A 20,576-nucleotide genomic window follows, 5' to 3' on the forward strand; every position below is an offset into this window, starting at 1 on the left:
GAATCTATTTATCACTTCCATTGCATAATCGTAAGGGATTTGATTTAGATCATACCTGAATGATCTAGTGGATTTCCCTACTTTCTTCAATTAATTTTAGAAAGGCTTAAAACTTAAAATTATCTAATATCTTTATGCAGATCATTTTCTCCCACAATCTCATATAAAAATAAAAGTGTCTATTCACTTCATATCAGAAGATATGACCAAACTGGACTTTGCAAGCTTCTTTTCTGAAGCTCAGTGTTCAATATTTGTGAACAATTATGTCTTACTCTCCAGGACTTCAAAAATTCTTGGTAATCATGAAACTGCATAATAAACATTAAAGAACTAGACCAATGATGTTAGAAGACAAAGGAGATGTTCATAAATTCAATATTACTCATATGTAACATTAATGTAAATAATTTAAATACTGGGGAATGAACATGTAGATACACATTCAAATGCTACATGTTAATGTCAAGAAAATGAGTGATCTTTGGACTTCTGCCAAAAGTCACTTGAGAAAGAAAAGGTTTTTAAGGGAGTCACATTAGAAAGAGATAAATGACACTTAAACCAATTAACACTTTCCTCAAATTCTTTCAAGGCAACAGATAGATAATCATAGCAGGCACTGATCCAAGACTTCCATAACTTCCGGACCTCACTAATTATGTGGCAACTGAAAGAATCTCTTGGCATAATGAGATGTTGGTTAAATCCAATTATCTGCCAATTCCATTGCTACACTTAGAGAAAACACACATCCATGATGCCTGGCTTCACTTTAAAGGCATGGCTTGATCTCAGCTGGGTCCTTGGTGCTACCTGGCAACACTACCTCCTCTCCAGGTGACTCCCTCTCATCTACATGGCAATTCCACATTTTCTCCTCTCATCTGAAGCAGGAATAGCATTTACCCCACCCTCATTCTCATGTGCTATGAAAAAATAAAAGCCATCGGAAGACAACTCCCAAGTGTCCCCCTTAACCCATTTACATGAATCTATAGCCATGCACTCTGTCTTCCTCCCGTTATTATGAATAAATGGTCTAAGTTCCTACTGAAGCTCATATAACCCAACATCACTCTCTCCCACTTGATAAAATAAATTGCTCCAGCACTCCCTCTCATATCCACAGCTCCTTCTCCCCTGTGCAGTTTCCATCATGATAGAAAATGCTGTCCTTTCTGAAAGATTAAATCTTGACCACACATCTCTCTCTGAAAGTAGCCCCATTTCTCTATTCCTTTTTACCACAAAGGACATCATAACCATGGTCTATACTTCTTGTCTCTAATTCTTCTCTTCCTGTTTTCCTTAAGCCTACTCCAAACAAGCTTTTGCCCCTGCCCTCTACCAAAACCACTCTGTTAAAGGTTAACAGTAACCTCTACATAGCTTAATTTAACGGTAAATTCTCAGAATTCCCTTACACAACTCACATCAACAGAATCTGACATGCATGCATGCTAAGTCGCTTCAGTCATGTCCAACTCTTTGGGACCCTATAGACTGTACCACTTCAGATTCCTCTGCCTATGGGTTCTCCAGGCAAACATACTACAGTGGATTGCCATGCCCTCCTCCAGGGGATCTTCCCTACTCAGGGATCAAACCCAAGTCTCTGAAGTCTCCTGTATTGGCAGACAGGTTCTTTACCACCAGCGCCATCTGGGAAGCACTGGTGTCAGAATCTGACACCAGTCATCATATCCTCCACCTTCAAACCCCTTCTTCACCTGGCTTCCTCGACACCATGCTCTCTTGTTTTTCCTTCAGTCTCATTAATTATACTCTCTCTGTTTTGCCTCTGCTCGTTATTCCTCATTGCCTTAACCTCTTAACATTGGAGGGTCCCCAGGCTCAATCCTTGAACCTTTGCTCTTTTCTGTCTATGGAATCTCATACACAATCTTGGCTTTAAATATCATTTGTTCATTGACGATGCCCTAATTTACATCTCCAGGTTTAGGCCACTCCCTCAACTCTCAACCCTTGTATCTATAATTGCTCACTGATATCTTCAACTGGATACATAATAGGCATCTCGACATATCAAAAAAAAAAAAAAAAAAGTTCTCCATGTGTACCATATGGCTGACATTACAAGTGTTTATCAATCCAGTTCCTCTCTCCTTGAGGGCACTGGAATATGGTAAGGCCACACAACTTGTTCTGGCCAATGTAATGTGAGCAGAAGCACCACATATCACTTCCAACCCAAACCTGAAAAGTCCATTTGTGGTTCTCTAATCTCTCTATCTCTGTTATGGCAAACCTAAAATGCTTTGTACTCCATCCAGATGATGTACCTTCAAAAGGTAAGCCTCCACTAACCAGGTTTCCTTAGTAATGACAAAGATCTTCTCACTGACCTACATGAGACAGGTACCATTAGCAAGAAATAACCCTTTAGGCTTAACTGAGATTTTGCAGTTCTTAGTTATCACAGTATACTGTGGCTACCCAGACTAAACAAGCCCACATATCTGCTGTCACATAGAACTCTTCTCTACCTCAGCAAACTCCATCCTTTCAGCTGCTCAGTCAAAAATCTTGAAGTCACTCTTGACCCTTTCTTTCTCTCACACCCCATATCTAATCCATAGCCTGTGCCTTCAAAATACATTACGGAAAAACCCAAATGAATTTTTTGGCCAACTCAATAAATACAGAATCCAACCACCTATTAGTTTCTCCACTACCATTCTGCTCTTCAAAAGACACTGGTTAGAAAATGAAAGACAAACCAGACTGGGAAAAATATTTACAAAGCATATACATATAATGAAGGTCTTGTATCCAGAATATAGAAAATTCTCAAAGCTCATCAATAAGAAAGCAAAACACTCAATTTTGCAAAAAGCAAAATTTTAGTAGACATTTCCCCAAAGACATAGATAACAAATAAGCATGTGGAAAGATAAAAATTCTCACCATTATTAGTCACTGGGTAATGCAAATTAAATAAAAATCACAATGAGCATGGGAGGTAAGAGAGATTCAAGAGGGAGCGGATATATGGATACTGATAGCTGACTCATGTCTATATATGGCAGAAACCAACACAATATTGTAAAGCAATTATCCCCCAATTAAAAATACATATATCCTGCCTCATTCAAAAGTATTCTTTTCCTTGACTACCCTGGTGGTCGAGTGGTTAAGAATCTACCTGCCAACGCAGGGGACACAGGTTCAATCCCTGGTCTGGGAAGACCCCACATGCTGCAGGGCAACTAAGTCTGTGTGCCACGACTACTGACCGTGAGCTCTAGAGCCCAAAAGCCATAACTACTGAGCCCTGCGCTGCAACTACTGAAGCCCAGGTGCCCAGAGCCTGGGCTCTGCAACAAGGGAAGCCACCACCATGAGAGGCCTGAGCACCACAACTAGAGAACTGCCCCTTCTCACCGCAACTAGAGAAAGTCCATGCAGCCACAGAGACCTGGTGCAGCCAAAACTAATTTAAAAATTTTAAAATTTGTATTCTTTTCTGAATGATAAAATATTAGGAGAAATAAGCGACTACAAAGCAGAGTCCCTCGGTACAAAGTCATAGGGCCTCTCAGCCGAGAAGAACCACCTGTAAGTAGCTCCCCAAATGGACTACTGCCACCCCAATACATAAGCACTCCTCTTTGGCCATGGTTCCCTAGGAGTCAGATAATTTCTTTGAACTCATCTTAGAAACCTGGCCTCATTTCTCCTTTTTGAATATCACCTTCACCTACCATTAAACTTATACTGACCCTTTTTCCATGAGCGTAGTTTGCCCTGAATTTTTTTAAGAACTGAGGAATGGCCATAGCAGGTGTCCACAGTTCAGGAGTCTTGGATGTAAAAGTCCCTTGGCTTGGATTCCTTGTCCTCTGTCTCCTCACTTCTCACTGAAGTAGAAAAATCACCGTCTATCTCTGTTTCATTCACCTCCCTCGCTTTTCTCCTTGAAATCATAAATTCCACTCATTATTGTCAATTTTAGCATCTTTCTAACACATGAATCTACCCGCTTCTTTCATAAGCTGCTATAGTTGTGCATTTTCTGTGATGCGATTCCTTTGTCATAAAATAAAATATAAAATAAAAGAATAGCACCCACTTATGTTTAAAAAAGCTAGCCCCATGACTCACCTCGTTTCCACCAACTGCCTTGGTTAATATCACTGCAGAAGACACAGGGGGAGGCATGCAACCTACTGTCTGCAACCTGAGAGAAAACAAAAAGCAATTATAAGTAGGTATCTTTTTTTTCCAATTATAAAATTTTCACTACATTCATTCTAAAACAGCAGAGCTGGGAGAACGTTTATTGGTGCACACGTGCTGTTGAGTTCAGACAATTCTATATGAGCCAACATGGCTTAGTAGAAACTCTCACTCCACTCCACAGACTTGAGTGATCTCATTTTTAAAATTATTTAAGCTCTTTACAATTCAAAAAACAGTCAGATTATGGTGAGTGTAGTCATTGAAAATAACCAAAACGGTTTATCATTTGGTAAGTGTATATAAGCTTAGTTATTTTCAGGTATCTTTTCCTTATATGTTTTATAGGAAGGCTTTTGGCAAAAATAAAGCTTTAAAACCTTTTGCAGGGCTTCCATGGTGGCTCAGTGGTAAAGAATCCGAATACCAATGGAAGAGACGTAGGTTCGATCCCTGATCTGGGAAGATCCCATATGCTATGGAGCAACTAAGCTCCTGTGCCACAGCTATTGAGCCCTTGCCCTAGAGCCTGGGAGCCAAAACTACTGAGCCCAAGTGCCGCAACTACTGAAGCTTGAACACCCTAGAGCTTGAAACAAGAGCCAGCACTCCAATGAGACATCCATGTACCTCAACTAGACAGTAGCGTCCATCAGCAAAACTAGAGAAAAACCTCAGCAGCAACAGAGACCCAGTTTAACCAAAAATAAATACATAAAGTTATATATATATTTTAAAAAAACTTCTTGCAAAGTTCAAATGTATTTAACAAAAACACAAGCTTACATTTGCTAATTCTTTTCCACAAAACAGCAATTCTGAAACTTTCATCTCATAAAAGACATTCTCATGTGGTTATAATATCATTGTAAAAATAGGCATGACACAATCATATACTGCCAGGAGATCCAACCAGTCAATCTTAAAGGAAATCAGTCCTGAATATTCATTGGAAGGACTGATGCTGAAGTTGAAACTCCAATACTTTGGCCACCTGATGCGAAGAACTGACTCATTGGAAGACATCCTAATGCTGGGAAAGATTGAAGGCAGGAGAAGGGGATGACAGAGGATGAGATGGTTGGACGGACATGAGTTTGAGTAAGCTCCAGGAGCTGGTGACAGACAGGGAAGCCTGGTGTGCTGCAGTCCATGGGGTCACAAAGAGTCGGACATGACTGAGCGACTGAACTGAACTGAATCATATACTTCTTAGATTCAGACCCTGTAGTAAATTCTAATGTCTATTCTAAATTTGGTTCTTATTAATTATGAACATACTCCCCAGATTGTAATTAGAAGTCTATTCTCTTAGTTTAGAATAGAAAAATATATTGGATCACAAGTAAATGAAATTATGAGTAGTAAATCCAAGTATTAAAGATAAAAAAACATTATTCAGCATTCATACAGAATATACATTCTGAGGACAAGGAGAAACTGGCCCAACTAAAGTGGAAAGTTTATACAAGGAATCAAGGACACAGAGTACCTGACTAATATTTGAATGTAGGATCACAGGTGATTTTTTATTCTCTTTTGTAATAATGTATTATCTAATATTTACAAATGAACTTATATTAGCTCTGAAATAAGAAAAAATAAAAATTTTCATTAATTTTGACTCAAGACTTAAGAAAAATCCTTATATAGAATTTCAGTTCAATTCACATGAAGGCAGTAATTTTTTTTTTTTTGGCCATGCCACGTGGCTTACGGGATCATAGTTCCTATACCAGGGATTGAACCTGGGCCCTTAGCAGCAAATGCGTAGAATCCTATCCACTAGACCACCAGGGAATCCCCAAATATGGTCTTCTTTTAAGTTCTATTTTCCCAAGTGATGTTCAAGTAATGTCTGATGATGAATTTCCAATCTCTCACCCTTTCTTGTGATCATCACCATGAACATCACTAACACTTACTAGGCTTTTACCATTTGTAATAGATACTGTTCTAGACAATAGACACTTTATTCATTTATCCCTCACAAGTAATTAAGATAAATACTACCATTCTTTTTCTGAAAACTGAAGTGAAGAAAGGAGTTAAGTGATACAACCCAACTCACAAAACCGCCTATTCAGGATTAAGTTATTCCTGAATCCAGGGACAATGACTTTAGCAAAGCCTGTTCCTACTGTATTCCTTGCCCCCAATACTAGTGATAAGCCCTCTCAGATATTTTCAGTCTTCCTAGCTTTTTCAATTTGTCCCTCTCTTCTGGCTCCTTCCCTTCTATGTACAAAGGAGGAGAGGTCTCAACATCTTAAAAAAAAAGACACTAACCTACACATTGAATATATATGCTTTCTATAGGTAGGATACTACACAAGGGTATTAAAAAAAGTATAAGGCATCATTTCTGCCTTCAAGGGGGCAAAACATTCAACACACAAATGTAGATAACTAACCTCAAAATTAGTACTGTTTCCTCAAGATGTAGTCCTACCTTTATCACTGTGGCTCACTGTTGTGCTCCACTTACTTGACCCCAAAGCTCATTCCCTCTTTACTCCCCTGGAATCTGACTTATGACCCTCCTAGTAAAAGTGTATGGGCATGTATGTGCATGCTCAGTCTTGTCTGACTCCTTGCAACCCTATGGACTGCAGCCCGCCAGACTCCTCAGTTCATGGGATTCTCCAGGCAAGAATACTGGAATAGGTTCCCATTTCCTCTTCCAGGGGATCTTCCCATCCCACGGATCAAACCCAAGTTTCCCATGGATCCTGAATTGGTGGGCGGATTCTTTACCACTTGAGCCACCTTTGAAGCCCCTCTAGTAAAAGCAGTAACCTTATAAATCACCAGCAATCTCCTAATCACCAAAATCAACATCCTTTTCCCTATATTCATTCTTCTCACCTCCTTGCCTCTCAAAGCACTCTATTCTCCTGGTTGTCATAGTACCGCATCATTCTAATTTACCTTGTGTTTTAAACAAGCCCATTTAAGTTTTTTGCTGGCTACTCCTGTCTTCTTCTCAATCTTATTTTCAAACCTGAATGGATAAGAATACTTAAAAATTTCTATTGCTAAACCCAGCCTCCATTCCCAAATCTGTACATTGCTGCCTATGACTACCACCTTAAACTAAACATGTCTAATACGGAATTTATGTATTTTCTAAGAAATCGATTTTGCCTCTCAAATAACTTATCTCTGTCAATGGATCAGTTTTCTCCTAATGAACTAGCTTGAAACTTTGGAGATAAGCGGAGCTCCACTTAGTCTTAATAAATCAATCAATCAATCACCACAACCAATTTTCCACTGTTTTCCATAACTGTTGTCATCATCCCCCTTCAGATGCTTTTTTGCCCAAGTCTAGACATTTCTAAATGCCTACTCAGTGCTCTCTCTACCTCCACTCTTTCCTTTTAACACAAAATGTTAAGAAGTATGTACTCAGAATACATTTATTTCAGTGATTTAAACAGGATCCTGATACAAGAGTCTGCAACACCCTCTAGTTAACATACTAAGTGTGTACCCTCAAATTGGGAGGGGATGGGAGAAAAAAATGAGTGAGGAAGAGCTTTCTCTAAGTGAGGCAGACTAAGTCTGTACTCCTTTCAGTTCAATATCCTGAGCTGCGAATTGTATGCTTTTTTTATTTAGCATATGGAGATTACAAACTCTACTCTGCCTATATACCCTGGACAATACTATCAGATAATCTTCCTTAATGACCACTCTTTAGCATATGTTCTCTCGTTTAGCACATTTAAGAACTCTTCATCATCCACAGATTTAAACTCAAACTCTTCAGATCAGTAGGTCCCACCTTTTGCAGCTTGGCCTTAAGGAAACTTTTTATCTTTGGCTCCCACTAATGCTTCATGTTTGAATTCTCTACTTTAGAGATACACAATCCATACTGAACTTCTTCCCTCAGTTCAGTTCAATCACTCGGTGATGTCTGACTCTTTGCAACCTCATGGATTGCAGCACGACAGGCTTCCCTGTCCTTCACCAACTCCCTGAGCTTGCTCAAATTCACATCCATCAAGTCGGTGATGCCATCCAACTATCTCATCCTCTGTCGTCCCCTTTTCCTCATGCCTTCAGTCTTTCCCAGCATCAGGGTCTTTTCTTATGAGTCACTACTTCAAAACAGGTGGCCAAAGATTTGGAGTTTCAGCTTCAGCATCAATCTTTCCAATGAATATTCAGGATTGATTTCCTTTAGGAATGACTGGTTGGATCTCCTTGCAGTCCAAGGGACTCTTAAAAGTCTTCTGCAACACCACAGTTCAAAACTATCAATTGTTCAGCGCTCAGCTTTCTTTATAGTCCAACTCTCACATCCATACTTGACTACTGGAAAAACCATAGCCTTGACTAGATGGACCTTTGTTGGCAAAGTAATGTCTCTGCTTTTTAATATGCTGTCTAGGTTGGTCATAGCTTTTCTTCCAAGGAGCAAGCGTCTTTTAATTTCATGGCTGCAGTCAGCATCTGCAGTGATTTTGGAACCCAAGAAAATAAAGTCTGTCACTGTTTCCATTGGTTCCTCACCTATTTGCCGTGAAGTGATGGGACCAGATGCCACGATCTTAGTTTTCTAAATGTTGAGCTTTAGCCCAATTTTTTCACTCTCCTCTTTCACTTTTATCAAGAGGCTCTTTAGTTCTTCGCTTTCTACCATAAGGGTGGTGTCATCTGCATATCTGAGGTTATTGATACTTCTCCCGGCAATCTTGATTCTAGCTTGTGCTTCATCCAGCCCAGCATTTCTCATGATGTACTTTGCATGTAAGTTAAATAAGTAGGGTGACAATATACAGCCTTGATGTACTCCTTTCCTGATTTGGAGTCAGTCTGTTGTTCCATGTCCAGTTCTGTTTCTTCTTGACCTGCATACAGATTTCTCAGGAGGCAGGTAAGGTGGTCTGGTATTCTCATCTTTTTAAGAATTTTCCACAGTTTATTGTGATCCACACAAAGGCTTTGGCATAGTCAATAAAGCAGAAGTACATGTTTTTCTGGAATTCTCTTGCTTTTCCTATGATCCAACAGATGTTGGCAAGTTGATCTCTGGTTCCTCTGCCTTTTCTAAATCCAGCTTAAACATCTGGAAGTTCTCAGTTCACATACTGTTGAAGCCTGGCTTGGAGAATTTTGAGCATTACTTTGCTAACATGTGAGATGGGTATGGATATAAGAGTTGGACTATAAAGAAAGCTGAGTGCCGAAGAATTGATGCTTTTGAACTGTGGTGTTGGAGAAGACTCTTGAGAGTCCCTTGGACTGCAAGGAGATCCAACCAGTCAATCCTAAAGGAAATCAATCCTGAATATTCATTGGAAGGACTGATGCTGAAGCTGAAACTCCAATACTTTGGCCACCTGATGCGATGAAGTGACTCAATGGACAAGCCCCTGATGCTGGGAAAGATTGAAGACGGGAGGAAAAGGGGACAATGGAGGATGAAATGGTTGGAGAGCATCACCAACTCAATGGACATGAGTTTGAGTAAACTCCAGGAGTTGGTAATGGACAGGGAGGCCTGGTGTGCTGCAGTCCATGGGCTCACCAAGAGTCAGACACAACTGAGTGACTTAACTGAACTGAGATGAGTGCAATTGTGCAATAGTTTGAGCATTCTTTGGCATTGCCTTTCTCTGGGATTGGAATGAAAACTGATCTTTTCCAGTCCTGTGGCCACTGTTGTTTTCCAAATTTGCTGGCATATTGAGTGGAGCACTTTCACAGCATCATCTTTTAGGATTTGAAATAGCTCAGCTGCAATCCCATCACCTCCACTAGCTTTGTTCATAGTGATGCTTCCTAAGAACCACTTGACTTCCCATTCCAGGATGTCTGGCCTTCTTCCCCTATAACTGGTTATACTTATCTAACAAATCACAAGCTAGACCATTTTGATTGGCTACTATTCTGTATATATATATATATATATATATATATATATATATATATATATACATCTTACATGCATGCATGTTAAGTCTCTTCAGTTGTGTCCAAATCATTGTGAATCCATCGACAGTAAGCCCACCAGTCTCCTCTGTCCATGGGAATTCTCCAGGAAAGAATACTGGAGTGGGTTGCCATACCCTCCTCCAGGGGATCTTCCCGACCCAGGGATCAAACCTGCATTTTTTAAGTCTCCTGCATTGGCAAGTGGGTTCTTTATCACTGGCATCACCTGGGAAGCCCCATATGTCCTACATATCCAACTAAACTGAAAGTTCCCTGAATAGAAGGAAAATGTTAAGTCTTTTCTTGAGTGTTCTATGAAGGGCAGTACTCAGTAAATACTGGCTTGGTTTTTTTGGCCATACTGGGATACCTTAGCTCCCCATCTGGGGATTAGACTCATGCCCCCTGCACTGCAAGTGCAGAATCTTAACCACTGGACCACCAAGGAAGTCCCAAATACTGGTTCTTAGTATGCATCATACATTGTTGCTCTAAAATGATGTCATCACATTTATGTAGCATTTTATAATTTCTGGTGAAATTTTACATCATTCTCTCAAACTCAATGAAAACAGCACCCTTGATTCCCCCTCTTGTCCTAACCTTTCTCTCCCAGCTAAGCAAATGATGCCACCAATCACCCAGTAGCTCATACCCCAAATCTAGATGTCATCCTTGACTCCTCCCTGTTCTCTCTCTACATCCTATCCACCCATGGGTTCTGAGAGCTCTAATTTTAAAACACAATCTCCATACATCCATGTCTCTCTACTGCACTGCTACCTCACCACACTAACCTCCAAGCTGGTCCCCTAGCTTTCTCTCAGGCCCTTCTACTATCTGTTCTCCATACCAGAACTAGAAGAATCATTTGCAGTACAAATCAGGACCACATCACTCTCTTATTTAAATCCCTCCAGTAGCTTCACAAAACAAAAACTGAATGTTTTTCCATAGCCTACAAAGCTCTATGGGAAGGGTCCTGTCCTCCTTTCCAACACTAAGTCATATTACTCATCCTCTATATCATTAGGCTTTGGTCATCATTGTCACTTTCTTGACTCTAGAACACACCAGGCTTGTTCCAGCCCTTACACATTCTAATTTCTTTGCCTAGAACATTCTACCCCTAGAACTCTGCAGTGTAAATTAATCACCAGTCTATCCTCTCAACCATTTTCAGCCATATCACACAGTTTTACTTCACATCATTTATCTCTATCTTGATCACGTATTTACTTGTTTACTGACAATCACACCCAGAGTGTCCTTGACATGCAAAACTAACTGGCACTTGCCAATTTTGTTCACTGTTGTTTGTCCAATACCTATAATAATTCCCAGCACATAATAAGAGCTAAATAAATAGCAAATAAATGAATGACTAAATGATCTCAATTGATATCCCCAAAATCATTATTAAGCAGGCAATAAAAAAAGATATCCTCATTTTATAATTATAAAACAGCTTCCCTGGTAGCTCAGTTGGTAAAGAATTTGCCTGCAGTGCAGGGGACCTGGGTTCAATCCCTGGATTGGGAAGATTCCATGGAGAAGGAAATGGCAAACCACTCTAATATTCTTGCCTGGAAAATCCCATGGACAGAGGAGCTTGGTGGGCTACAGTCCATGGGATCGCAAGAGTCAGATACAACTCAGCGACTAAACCACCACCATAATTACAAAACAGGGAAACGGAGGTTTCAGACTATTAAATGACTTTCCTCAAAGTCACACAGCAAGATAGGAAGAAGATTAAAATGCAACCTTTAGGCCTAGAGTTCAGTATTTAAGCTGTTATACCATGATGCTAAAATGTGGCTAGTTTTAAACCACTTCAAATAATTTTTAAGTCATTTAATCCTTTTAACAAACATGGCAACACTTTTAAAGGGAAAAAAAGATCTTAACAAAAATCTATTGGTAATTCAATTATCCTGTCAAACATAAAACAGAGCAAGTGAAAAAGGAAATGTTTGTCCCCTCTATATATTTTTTATTTCCTATATATTTTTAAAAACACATAGTATTCAGTAAGACATAGAATGCAAAAGTTAAAGCATCCAATTTACAGCCTACATCACACACACAAACACAGATCTTACATCCTCTAGCGCCTTCCATTTTCCTCCCAACAGAAAACTGTCTCTCCGGGAACCATAAGATTGAGTAAGAGCGTATCTTTCAAGATTCTGTTATAAAATTCTCTAATGAACTTCCTTGATGAAACACTATCATTTTTAGGAATAATAATAATGTTAAAAGTGTTTTTATTTCCTTATATCACACATAAGCCCTTTCATATGCAGTTGCCACAGAAATGATAATGTCACTAAAGATGCCCCATTAAAAGTGGACCCTTCAAAATATTTAAACATACCCTTTTAAAAGCCATTCATTGATGGGTGTGATTGATAAAAGCTGAAGAAAAAGCCATACTGCTGCTGGGAAGAACGCAAGTGTAAAGATCTGAATAAAAAGATGTAGTTTTATATGCACCAAAGCACTTGTCAGCTCCTGTGAAAATGAAGGACACAAAACAGCAAAGGTAAGAAAACTATTTCTGAAGAGAGATTGCTGCCAAAACAACATCACATGAATTAGGTTTTTTTTAATTGAGATATAGTTAACATACAATGTTGTACTAGTTTTAGGCATACAACATGATGATTCATTGTGTATATTGCAAAATGATCACCACAGTAAGTCTAGTTAATATCTATCAATTTGGAGTTATTTCACAGCGAAATTTTTTACCTATAAGTATACACATAACAGATAGACTTTAAGAAAAAAAAACTCTTCATGGTAATTATATTTTTATATAAAACATATCAAACATTCTCATTTCTTTCAAATACAATACACCATAACAATTTAGATTCATAAAATTCTGGAATAGGACTAAGCTAACTACCTTAACACTAGCATAGATTTCAGAATTGCTGATGCTATAAACAAACAGGATGCTACAGAAAAACCCACACAAACTTTTTGGCTAACTCGAACAAAATCTTGTTTAAAAATTTTAGCAAGACCTAGCATTTTAATTAAATTTGATACCCTCTATTCATTACACCAGACCTGGCAAGGCCTCAACTTGGCAAGATGTTACTAAATCTACACACAAATCATAGTTTTTAAAAATGTTTTTCCCAATAATATTCTATAATTCCAAAAGGCTCTTTCCCCAAAATCTACTCACTAGATTTTTTTTGTAAATGGGTCTAGTATTACCTTTTTATTATGTGAATACATATAATACAAAATAAGAAAACTATACACCAGTATTTCTTTACTCACTAGATTTCTCTATTAACATTTACTGAATAGCAGAGCTCTGCGCCATGCCCTGAGCTTGCCATTTTTATGTATGTTACCTCATTTAATCCTGACAACAACTCTATTAGGAAGATACTATCTGATAAGAAAATGAGACTGAGAGTGAATCAGAATCAAACCCATTTCTGGCAGGCTATCAAACCCATGCATGCCTGTTTCTACCACCAAGTCACACCACTGCCCCAAGAGGGCAAAGATTTACACGAAAACATGACATACCGGGAATATGTTGTGAGTCTCACAGCTGAAAAAGGATATAACAGTAAACTTTGGGATTTCAATATGTACAAACTAACAAGCATTTACATTTGAATTTCTTTGAGTTATGTGGTTATTCAGAGGAAATGAAACAAATTCAAAAAGTAATAGAAAACATATAAAACATGCAGTCATTAAAACACATTCAAAGATTCTACAGAGTCACTGGTTATAAACTTAGCACTGCAATGTCCCCCACCTTCCCTAGTTCAAGTTAAGTCATGAAGTGGCCTCAGAGACATTAGTCAAAGTTTACAGTGTAATAAATATTCGGTTAATGCAGACTCATTCACTGATCACCACTTTCTGCCATCTGTCTCATCGGCTCCCACCCTTCATCTCTCTACGTGAAGACACACTGGGAGACATGTAAATTCAATCTCAATACATCTCTACAGGCATAGGCATCTATGGAACTTCTGGCAATCTGGATCTAACGGAGAACAGCCCTGGGCCGACCGGGAGCCACACTGGGTGCCCAGACCAGAGCTCATGTAAAAGGAGCCATCTTACACTGAATCAGAAGTTTCACCCCAGAAAGAACTTGAGCACCAGCAGCTGGAAGAACTCTCAGTAGTCTTGAAACCAAATCTCACTCAAACACACTCAGAGGGATTCTACAAATACCAAATAACTATCAGTGGGTTTTTTATTTTTAAAAAATTTAAATGACTAGCCAGAATGCAATAAACAAAGGTATTGGTATACACTTCTCATAGGAATATAAAACGCTTTAACTTTTCTAAAAAGTAATTTGGGAGAGTATCTCAAGGACTATAATATGACTCATATTTCTGCATTTCAAAATGTTTTGGCTAGGCATTTCACCTAAGGATACAAAAAGTGGTTATAAGCATTTATATATAGAAAGGACTGATAGAGCATTATCTATTACAGTAAAATCGGGAAACAACATTTATGTCCCAAAGTGGGAGAATAACTAATAACTTAAGGTAGCAACAGTGTTAAGAGCAATTAGAAAATATGTTAAAACTGTGTAGACTACCCCAATGTTCATCACAGCACTGTTTACAATAGCCAGGACACGGAAGCACCCTAGATGTCCATCGGCAGATGAATGGATAAGAAAGTTGTGGTACATATACACAACGGAATATTACTCAGCTATTAAAAAGAATGCACTTGAATCAGTTCTAATGAGGTAGATGAAACTGGAGCCTATTATACAGAGTGAAGTAAGTCAGAAAGAAAAACACCAATACAGTATATTAATGCATATATGTGGAATTTGGAAAGATGGTAACAATGACCCTATATGCGAGACAGCAAAAGAGACACAGATGTAAAGAATAGACTTTTGGACTCTGTGGGAGAAGGCGAGGGTGGGATGATCTGAGAGAATAACATTGGAACATGTGTATTACCATATGTGAAACAGATCACCAGTCCAGGTTCGATGCATGAGACAGGGTGCTCAGGGCTGGTGCACTGGGATGACCCAGAGGGATGGTATGGGGAGGGAGGTGGGAGGGGGGTTCAGGATGGGGAACACATGTACACCCATGGCTGATTCATGTCAATCTATGGCAAAAACCACTACAATATTGTAAAGTAATTAGCCTCCAATTAAAATAAATAAAATAATTTAAAAAATAATAATAAAGTCTAAAACATTTTAGAAAGAACAAACATACAAAAAAACTGTGTAGACAAGGATGTAGGAGTTTGGGGATATCTTTCTACTTAACCAACAGGCATGTCATTGGCTCAACCTATGGAGACCAAACCTGGCAACTCATTACTTCAGCCCACACTTGCCTCCTTTGGACTATCTCTCATAATTCAAACTTTCACAAGTTGTCTGACCCAGAAATTCTACTTCAAGGAATTAAACCTTCACACGCATTATCAAATGTAGAAAATAACGTATTTTTAAGTTATCCTTTGCAGAATATTTATTATAGCAAAACTTCGTAAGTTATACAAATGTCTATCAATAGAAGACGAAGAAATATATCAGGACAAATTCATAAAATATAGTATTTTTCAACATTCAAAAAGAAACAAGGAGTTTTTTATGTGTTGATATGAAACAACCCCCAAGATATGTGTTTTGAGTAAAATAAAGTAAGGTGGCAAATAGTATAAAATACCACAGTTTGACAGGGGCGGAGGATACACAAATGTTCATTTTACATAGAGTATCTCCAGAAAGAGATACAGAAACTGTTCATATTGGTTTCCTCCAGAGAAGAGAACTGAGTATTTAGTGGAGGGGTGAAAAGAATACTTCTCATCATAAACACATTTATATCTTTTGATTTATGTTCATAAAAGTGAATAAAATACAAATTACCTTATTTTCAAATATAAAGAAAAATTAAATGAAATATTCAATTACATGAAAAATTACCACTATACAATACAACATAGAAAAATAAAATTGTATATTGTGTATGTATGTGTATATTTATGCAAAAATATGTATTCACATATATATAATATATATACAATTTGTTTTAATCCTTTATTTTTAAAAGTCTCTACATGCAAAACAGAGTTCCAAAGAATAGCACAAAGAAATAAGAAAGCCTTCCTCAGTGATCAATGCAAATAAAGAGAGGAAAACAATAGGATGGGAAAGACTAGAGATCTCTTTAAGAAAATTAGAGATACCAAGGGGACATTTCATCTAAGGATGGGCACAAGAAAGGACAGAAATGGTATGGACCTAACAGAAGCAGAAGATATTAAGAGGAGGTGGCAAGAATACACAGAAGAACTTTACAAAAAAGATCTTCATGACCCAGATAACCACAATGGTGTGATCACTCACCTAGAACCAGACATCCTGGAATGCGAAGTTAAGTGGGCCTTAGGAAGCATCACTATGAACAAAGTTAGTGGGGGTGATGGAAATCCAGTTGAGCTATTTCAAATCCTAAAAGATGATGCTGTGAAAGTGCTACACTCAATATGCCAGCAAATTTGGAAAAAACAGCAGTGGCCACAGAACTGGAAAAGGTCTGTTTTCATTTCAATCCCAAAGAAAGCCAATGCCAAAGAATGCGCAAATTACCACAGAATTGTACTCATCTCATACATCAGCAAAGTAATGCTCAAAATTCTCCAAGCCAGGCTTCAACAGTACATGAACAGTGAAATTCCAGATGTTCAAGCTGGATTAAAAAAGGCAGAGGAACCAGAGATCAAATTGCCAACATACGTTGGATCATAGAAAAAGCAAGAGAGTTCTAGAAAAACATCTATTTCTGCTTCATTGCCTATGCCAAAGCCTTTAACTGTATGGATCAAAACAAACTGTGGAAAATTATTAAAGAGATGGGAATACCAGACCACCTTAACAACCTCCTGAGAAATCTGTATGCAGGTCAAGAAGAAACAGAACTAGACATGGAACAACAAATAGACTGATTCCAAATCAGGAAAGGAGTACATCAAGGCTGTATATTGTCACCCTGCTTATTTAACTTATATGCAGAGTACATCATGAGAAATGCTGGGCTGGATGAAGCACAAGCTGGAATCAAGATTGCCAGGAGAAATATCAATAACCTCAGACACGCAGATGATACCACCCTTATGGCAGAAAGCCATAAAGAGTCTCTTGATGAAAGTGAAAGAGGAGAGTGAAAAAATTGGGTTAAAACTCAACATGCAGAAAACTAAGATCATGGCACCCGGTCCCATCACTTCATGGCAAATAGATGGGGAACCAATGGAAACAGTGACAGACTTTATTTTCTTGAGCTCCCAAATCACTGCAGATGGTGACTGCAGCCATGAAATTAAAAGATGCTTGCTCCTTGGAAGAAAAGCTATGACCAACCTAGACAGCATATTAAAAAGCAGAGACATTACTTTGACAACAAAGGTCCATCTAGTCAAGGCTATGGTTTTTCCAGTAGTCACGTATTGATGTGAGAGTTGGACTATAAAGAAAGCTGAGTGCCGAAGAATTGATGCTTTTGAACTGTGGTGTTGGAGAAGACTCTTGAGAGTCCCTTGGACTGCAAGAAGATCCAACCAGTCAATCCTAAAGGAAATCAATCCTGAATATTCATTGGAAGGACTGATGCTGAAGTTGAAACTCCAATACTTTGGCCACCTGATGTGAAGAACTGACTCAGTGGAAAAGACCCTGATGCTGGGAAAGATTGAAGGCAGGAGAAGAAGGGGACGACAGAGGATGAGATGGTTGGATGGCATCACCAACTCTACCGACATGAGTTTGAGCAAGCTCTGGGAGTTGGTGATGGACAGGGAAGCCTGGCGTGCTGCAGTCCATGGGGTCACAAAGAGTTGGACACGACTGAGTGGCTGAACTGAACTGATATAAAAAATATGTCTAGGAACAAAAGACTAAAATTCACACAAGGTTAAGAGCAGTTATTTGTATTCTTTCTAATCTTTCTACATGGGGAAATACTACTTTTGGAATCATGAAAAAAGTTATAAAAAATGTAGTTAAATAAATACAAGCTGACCTGACAAATGACAATTAGAAACAACTGACATTGTATCAGACTAATGGAACAGTAAAGAACCCAGCAAAATGAATCACAAGGAGCTACTATGTTGGGTCATCAAGGGCTTCTTAACAACATGGAGTTAACAAACATGAATTGTTTCCAAGAAAGAGTCCAAGACTGTCACAAAAACCCAATGTTCTATATTTTTTATATCTTCTTCATACAATCTTAAAGATAAAATAAGGTAGCAGTGGAAAAGAAAAAGCAAGTAAACACTATAAAATTCAAAAGAGTATTACTCCAAACGTATCCACGTAGAATTTAGGGCCACATACTTAAATAAACACCATCATGAATAATTGAAAAGTTGATTTCACATGACATTTTGTTTACTCACATGTAACACAGGTCGAATTCCATTAAAATAAACTTAAGGAGATACTCCACATACCGGGACCTCACTGACAGCATCAAGAATTGCTTAAAATCAGAGGCTCAGACTGGGATTTAGAAATATTTTCATTACATACCAAATTCCCTGCTAACCCTCATTTGACCTTTACTAGATTTGCTTTGAGAAGCAGCCTCATAGCTCTGGGCTGGAAACAAGCAGCAGTAGCCTCAAGTTTAGAATTTGCTATAGTTACTTTTAAGCTAACAGGATTTAAAAAAAATGATCTGTTTAGGAAAATAAGGAAAACCAAATATTTTAGCCTACTGGGGCCCTTTCTCAGGCTCTGAGCATCCTGTTCATCTTTGCTCCTGTCCCAGGCCGAGCACAAGTTTACAAGGCTGCAGCACCCGTGGTCATAAGCACTTCTTAGGTACCTGTTTAAGTGAGACTGGTCCTGTCACAATCTCTTCAGTGACCAATCCTCTGAAACTGCAGGTCTGAAGCTAACTAAATATAAAATGTATTTCAAATGTGACCTTATTTCATAACACTACAACAAAAGTTCAGAAACCATTTCAACAGGTATTTCACAAACTAGAAACCAAGAGTCATAAAACTGAAGATTTAGCATTAAATCTTTTTAGCATGAAGTATTAATACACAGTCCTTTATAATTTTAATAAATGAACAAAACAAATTTTAGAATACACATCATTACCTCAACGTATAAGTAATACTACATGAAGTGTTCAAGATAAATCAAACTTGAGTGGGACCAATGTAAATGCATGCAAATAGACTCAAGTTTATAATAACTTGCTGTCTCCTATGTGCAAAAATGCACTATTCCAGGACCTAATAAGATAAAAAAATAGTAGTCCCAGCTGATATTAATTTGATTATTAACTAAAAAACAAGTAACATGAACATCAGATCGCTACCTCCTAACTTACAACTGTTCACTTGTCCGGGAAATTAGCAAAGCCTAGAGATGGTTTAACACTACATAATGATGCAATCTAGGGCATCTTAAGTTAAATGGATCTTGAAAATGACTTAATATTGTATCAGTTTGAAAAGGGCCCTTAATGGAGGAAGTGGCTTTGATGGCTGCTTAGATACCATGATAAAACACAGGATCCAGGCATTTCATCATCAGAGCCAAATTAGCTGGATGAAGGTTTCCTAGGTGCTAACAGAAGAATTTGGTCCTTAGAACATGCTGGTAAGCATGACATTCTTCCTTCTTCAACTCCTGCATCCCACAGAGTTGGCTGCTTGACAGGATAGCGTTAAGCAAGAAACTAAAGGAGTGAGAGAATCAAATCTTGCCAGATTTCTCAAGGCAAAAAGAAAAACTGTTGGAGAAGGAAATGGCAACCCACTCCAGTATTCTTGCCTGGGAAATCCCATAGACAGAGGAACCTGGAGGGACGCAGTCCACGGGGTTATGAAGAGTTGGAATCGACTTGGCAACTTCACAACAAAGAACAGCTGCAGACATTAAGCAGCCAGCAGGGGATGTAGTTAGAGCAATGTCTCAAGCACAGGACTTGGGTGAGGCACCTGTTCCACAAAGAGAATCAGCCAAGGCCAGCAGGAAGACCTCCAGGGAAGATCCATCCAGTACCACAGGAGTGGCAAGGATCTTTCTGTATCACTGGATCCCACATTTGAGAACCAAGTGTAGAACTCAGGTGTTGACAGAGAAAGCCTGCCTCCCACCCCACCCCCGCAAGCACCTACCATAGTCCTCTCATGTCAACATAATTTACAAACACTAGAATTTAACCTATTTAGGAAATCTCATTCTAAGTCAGTTTCAAAAGAGCACGTAATTAGTGACAATATTTCAAATTCTTGAGACAAAATTTCTCAGACACTACACAGGGATCCCTCCTATATCAAAAATGCCCCAGTGATAAGATTTATAACAACTTGACAGCTACAGAATACATAAACTTAGTCAGACCATA

General features: G+C 38.5%; 1 protein-coding gene across 4 annotated transcripts in view; it reads right to left on the minus strand.

The window, feature by feature from the left end:
• SLC10A7 (solute carrier family 10 member 7) overlaps positions 1-20,576 on the minus strand; it is a 310,137-nt gene that overhangs the window by 280,956 nt on the left and 8,605 nt on the right. For all 4 annotated transcript variants that reach the window (XM_081544288.1, XM_081544287.1, XM_081544284.1 and 1 more), the window contains exons 3-4: positions 12,533-12,669; positions 4,129-4,204 (exon numbers count right to left, since the gene is read on the minus strand). In XM_081544288.1, the coding sequence (XP_081400414.1) occupies positions 4,129-4,204; positions 12,533-12,669 (213 nt within the window). The remainder of the gene's footprint in view (positions 1-4,128; positions 4,205-12,532; positions 12,670-20,576) is intronic.

This window comes from Giraffa tippelskirchi, chromosome 11 (assembly GCF_054371585.1).
Source record: "Giraffa tippelskirchi isolate mGirTip1 chromosome 11, T2T-mGirTip1v1.2.pri, whole genome shotgun sequence".
NCBI lineage: Eukaryota > Metazoa > Chordata > Mammalia > Artiodactyla > Giraffidae > Giraffa > Giraffa tippelskirchi.